The sequence below is a fragment of the Mixophyes fleayi genome, chromosome 1, assembly GCF_038048845.1.
Source record: "Mixophyes fleayi isolate aMixFle1 chromosome 1, aMixFle1.hap1, whole genome shotgun sequence".
Taxonomy (NCBI): Eukaryota; Metazoa; Chordata; class Amphibia; order Anura; family Limnodynastidae; genus Mixophyes; species Mixophyes fleayi.
This window is the reverse complement of record NC_134402.1, coordinates 259,574,805-259,580,804: the sequence shown is the minus strand read 5'-3', so window position 1 is coordinate 259,580,804 and position 6,000 is coordinate 259,574,805. Positions and strand designations below refer to the sequence as shown.

Genomic DNA, 6,000 nt, shown 5'->3' with positions numbered 1-6,000 from the left:
TTTTGAAGTTCCATAAGCTTTGGTGTTGCTGTACGCTTGTTTTAGTGTAGCCTAAGCTACACTACATCATCAGTGACAATGTTACAGTACAATAGATGGGGGGGGAAATCACATGGTTTACTTGGTGGCTTTCTTTTTATAGAAATCACCATCCCTTGGCATTAGGTAATTTTATGTTGTTGGTTGGAATGGAGCCACAAATAAATACAGCTTGGTTTAAACCATACATAATTAAATAAATACTTGAGCACACATATCCCATTTGTTTTTTTTTATTGGTTTAACATTCATATCCCATCACTGTCATGTTAACCATTAGTCATTGTACTCCTATTAATCTCAATACAATTTTCCTATCATCCAGTTCTAAAAAGAAAACATCTAATTAAGGAAATCATATTGTGAAAATGCTTGACCGAACCAGTATAATCTCATTAGAAATAGTACTCTGTATTCAAAATTACAAGCTACAGCAGTGAGGGAAAGAATTATTTACATCTATTTTTGTCAGAAAAAAAACCCCCCACAATTAACAAAATGTAACATGACATTCAGTTAATAAATAACAATTTAATTGCATTATTTTTAAGACTAAGGGAAAAAAAAACATACCCAGTCCCACTAATCTTCATTATGTTTATTGCAGACATGCATTTTCCAAGTCAAACCAGATTAGTTTAGGAAGTCACTACATGTAAACTTGGTGCTGTCCAGTGTTAATTGATTTCTTGTAACAAATGCATCAGCGCTGAGCAGTTTACACAGATTACCACTCAGTTTATTGTACGAAGTACACATGAGCTGTTATCAAACAGCCTCTACTTTGTATCATTTGTAATGCAAGGACTGAAATGATTAAAGTATATTTTATTGTAATTGTGCTGATAAATTACAGCAGCTAATTAGTATTTTTCCATGCAATTTTCCTATTAATCTGAAAAATGTAAAAAAATATACATTTTTGTCACAAATATCATTTTAGTAAAATCCATCCTTGAGTTGTTACATATCATTTGTTCTATTAAATTAACTTATTATGAAATATAGATTAGTTTTGCTTATCAATCCGGCAGGAACTAGAAACAAGTTCAACCTGCCAGGAGACTAGAAAAAAATCAAATAGTAAATTACAATTTGATCTTGTGTACAATGTATATCCATGTATATCCATATGAACTGTCTGCAGGCAGAACATGATTTATTTTGAATATTAAATCTAAAAAGTACCCTGAGACTTTTTCAACTTGAAACATGATGGAGAAAAAATAAAAGCTTTTTAAAATTATTTTAGATTTCATATAATGTAATATTGTCCAGGAATGCATAGCAAGCGAATTGTCTTAGGATCTGTGTATATAAATGAAATACATGTTTTATCATTTTTTCCCCCTATGTCTGGAGTCCCTATTAATGTCTGGCTTTCTGGAGGCAGGGCTAATGCTCCAGGTCATTGTATACCAATACAGTGCCAGCTAGGATGGGGAACAAGTGTTTTGACTCTTTGTCCAGCAGAGAGTATGATGCTAAATAACACTGGGCTACACAAGCTACTCCAACTGGAGGATAATCATTCCAAACCACCTGCTCCATACTCAAACATTGCGTTCCCGTGTCATCTAGAACGAGTCCCCATTATCCTCTTGTTGACCAAATCCCACCATTCCGCAGGATGGGAGGCAACCAAGGAAGGGGAAGGAGGTTGGGGGAATAATGGAGAGCTACAGAGGTGAAGCACATCTTCCATGTCAGTTACCGAAGAACAGGTATGTAGAGTACGTATAATTAACAAGTTCCAAACCATTCTCAATTGTACCTTGTGAGTAACATAAATTTGCAATTGTTTCCATTGCAGGAGATATATGTTGTAATACTAACAACACATAACAATTATCTGTGTGAGCTGTACTGTCGATTGGATGCCAGTGCAATTGTATCACGTAAATTGTTAGGAGAGCGCCTTTGGCATCGCAGAACTTTGACATTACGATTATTAACATTTAGTTATATAACTCCAACATATTACGAAGGTCTTTACAAATAATTTGATCACTTCATCATCATCAACATTTATTTATATAGCGCCAGCAAATTCCGTAGCGCTTTGCATCACACAAATTTACAGGGCCAAGGCACGGGGTGTGGGTGTCCCCTTCTCACAAGGCGCTCCCCCTCGTCTGCCGACATGACCAACTCCAACATCTCTTCTTACCTAGTTTGCAGTGGGGGTCGGGTTGATATTTTCTATGCTTGGGAATATGGCGCTGGGCTTTGACATCAATGACACATGCAAGCCGATAATAAACATGGAGGGGCGGCTACCGCCAGCTTTGCAGGTAAAAAGCTGTAAGCTGCTGCCCCTCCATGCCAGCAGCCAGCCCTCAGTGTGGGGATACACCGGTAGGCACCCCCTATACTCTGGATGCCTAGGCTCACCTAGTGATAGCGCCGGCCTGCAGATCTGTAGGAAAATACCAGAATCATAAAGTAACATAGCACATGCTTTACAGAGCAGCCTACATGTGATATAATGCTTTTGCTATATCCCAAGAAGTCCGAGTCCTACATATATAGCTATTCAGATAAGTGCACGTGGCAAGCAGATTTATTTTTGTGCTGTTGCCATATCCTAGGCAATGTAAATATACACAATATACACATCTGCCTGAAAGACAATGGTGTCTGAAGGTGGTGTATCATTTGGTGATAGTTTAACCTACTTGGAAGTGAGTAACTTTTCCTGTTCATATTAACCAGTCTCGCTTATTCTTACTATACAGGCAACTAGACACCATAATATATGGTGAAAAATGTATTTGCAATGTTTTGGAGCACACCATACTATTTTCAGGGCTTGCTGTGTGTGTTGAAATGTTGATAATACATTTTTCCACTGAATGCTATGGTGTGTGTTCTTACCCGTAAATGTTCAGGACTGCACTTGTGCCGTTTCTGCCCTTCTTCACTTGTTCTAGCAAAAAGATAATGTCCATCCAGAAGCAACATATAAATAATTTTTCTGAAATTTTGCGGTGGTCTTGTTTATAAAACTGCATAAATTTACAAATAGAATCCTAAAGCGGGGAAGGGATCCAGAAATCTGTCTAATAATCCTGCCTCCCATCCAAAATATAATTCCTTAAACACTATTAAATAATTGTATGCAATTATTTTAACATCACATCCCACATAGCCTGTAAGTATTTCATCTAATTCAATCCACACCTGCCTCCTTAACATAGTTACACTCACAATGGAATCTCCATACGGCTGGGGATCATAATGTTGGTGCATAGGATTTCTTCCTAATTGTTCACTTCAGCAGTAACAAGAACCCATCAGTACCTTTATCTTTAAAAGTAAGTAGGTAGTTGAGTGTATTATTATAAGAGATGCTTGATAGGCTATAGGGAATATATTACAAAATAATTACAAGTCCATTAATCGGCGATGACACACATTAAAAGTGTTATCATGGGAAATATTCATGACAAATCAGTGATGGATCTTTCTTGTTGTTCCAGCACATCCGTGACTTAATTAACAGCAGCAATACTGCATTTGGCAGAATACTGCATTCCCAACTGTATTGCCAGTGACTTGGAGAAGGACATAAATGTAGTGCTAAGTTAGTTACAGAAAAATATTAGTCCACAACCTAAATTGATTGTTGAGCTAGATTGATAAGGGATGTCTTGGTTATGCTAAAAACATCAATTTTATTTAGTCCCCTAAATTTTGTATGTGTTCCCCATTTTATCCTTAACTTCACCCTCTTTTACAATTTGTTCTCTGTCTCCATTGTTCTTCAATAAAATTTCCACCTGTAGGGGCACATAAAGGTTAAACATACTCGGAAATCTGATTATATACATGTGGATTTATAAAAACAGACAACCTCAATATCATGTGATAGTATCAAGTACTATGTGCAGTGGAAAGGCTCTACAGAAAAAATAAAGAAGTATTTTCATTTTGAATTAGTACAAATCAGTCAATTAAAAAAAATAAGAAGGAATCTGTCCAAAACCTGAATTCCAGTGATGCTATGCAGAAACGTATTTGGACATAGTATTTGTATGTATATTAATACAATATGCCATCTACAAAAAAACTTTCAAATTGTCCAATCTCCAGTTACACTCTCCTCAGAACTGTGCTAGCAGCATTGTTGGAGCCTGGGCAATGACAGATCTGAAACACGAATGAACTGTCTGCTTTGTGGTCCAATGGTCAGTCACGGACATTCATGTCTGTAAATTAGACGCGACCAGAAAGAAATTGGTGTTGCCTTTGACCTTCACAGTGTCCTCCTTCACTGACACATTCGTGTTGTCATCTCTTTCTGAAAAGGGGGTGAAAAAAAATGCACAAAGTTATTATATCACTATTGTATCTTTCAATAAGCACCAAAATAGTTTCAGGACCCTATCCAAACTACACCCCAGGACACATATAACCCCTGTGTACCTTTGCAATGGTAATTTATAGCATACTTCATATATCTTACAAATTTATATAACTGCTAAATTAATTATTCATGTATGGAACATAATAATTCCATACATAGAACAATTTAGTTAGGAACATTTTAGTTAGGATCATTTGCTAGCACTGTCACTGTAGTGAAAAGCAATCTTCTCCATTAAAGTTCTTGCCCACTGGTGACACCACAAAGTACTAGAGCTCAGAGAAAAATAATTTTGAACGGCTGGTCTCTTTTTCGTGGTTAGTTTATGGTTTACAGTGCATTCTCAGGAAAAGCCACAAGGTGGCAACATATGAACAACATAATCGGCATAAGGTAGATCAAACTTCAACGCTAGAGAACACTTTTTTATTCATTTTTACAATATTCTTAAAAAAAACAAAAAACTTTGTTTAGATTTTATTTCGTTAAAATATCCTAAATAAAATTTAAAACATAATGTTTGTCAAACTGACCAGTATACAACTACTTTTTAACCCTTCAGTGCACAGGATAAGTAGAACACTTCCTTCAATTGAGTACATGAGAAATGACAGAAGGATGTAACATGCATACAGTACATTATCTTGTAGATTTTTTCTGATTATAAGCCATTTATATATAAAATTATAAACCAGGACATCAAAATGACAAAGTTTGCCCAGGTCATAAAACCCACCTATACCTCATTTCAGATCACAGTAAGGTAACACTGTTATAGCAACCCATTCTTACTTGTCCTGTTACAACTTTGTGTTGCTGTCCGTAGACTATGGAAAGACAGTGGGTGGATGCAGGAAGTCCATATAGCTATAGCTAACTGAAGAGCCGAACATGTTGTATGACTAGAACAGAGCAAAACCTGTGACTGACACAGCAAGCTTGGAGGCATACTCTTCATGCACATGGAATCCTCTCTTGCACCTATACACTTTCATATACATAAACATTTCATGTCGAAATCCATTCTATCAGAATGTGCACATTTTCTTTAGTATGCTTCAATTAATAACTTTAATGTATGTCATTCTTCTATACACACAATTATTTTTTTAGTAGTCTTCAGTCTTGATACTTTATATAGCAGACACTACATCTCTTTCATAAGTTGCAAACATGTGTTGCTTGTTCTTTGCTTGAAGTCAGAATTAGCTATAATAAGCTATGGGGCAGTCTACTGTCAGCGCTGTGCATCAAAGCCTACATGTTTGTACAAGTAAGTTTAAAGGGATTTTTCACATTAAGCTCTTTCAAAACCTCTCCTAGTCTCTTCACTAGTACTTTGACAAGGGTCCATGCCCTGCAATCCCCAATGTTTATTCAATATCTAAAGATTCTGGTACTTTTACTGGGTAGCCTATACAATAATTGTACAAATTTGTGCAAAATTAGGGAGAGGTCATCTAAACAGGAGCCAGTAATCATTTCTAGCCTAGTGTCAGATCCTCCAGTGCTGAAGATGTGATAACTGACCAGCTGGTCAGCAGAAGTCATCAGTAAAAACTTAAAATAATGATTTAATGCAGAAAACGCAA

The 6,000-nt window shown here is 36.3% G+C and overlaps 1 protein-coding gene across 3 annotated transcripts in view; it reads right to left on the bottom strand.

The window, feature by feature from the left end:
- Positions 1-616: 616 nt before the first annotated feature.
- The window catches only part of MOB3B (MOB kinase activator 3B), a 252,474-nt gene continuing 247,090 nt past the window's right edge, over positions 617-6,000 (bottom strand). For 2 of the 3 annotated variants that reach the window (XM_075210002.1, XM_075209992.1), the window contains exon 4: positions 617-4,342. In XM_075210002.1, the coding sequence (XP_075066103.1) occupies positions 4,313-4,342 (30 nt within the window). In that variant the 3' untranslated portion in view covers positions 617-4,312. The remainder of the gene's footprint in view (positions 4,343-6,000) is intronic. The other variant, XM_075210011.1, reaches the window with a different exon arrangement.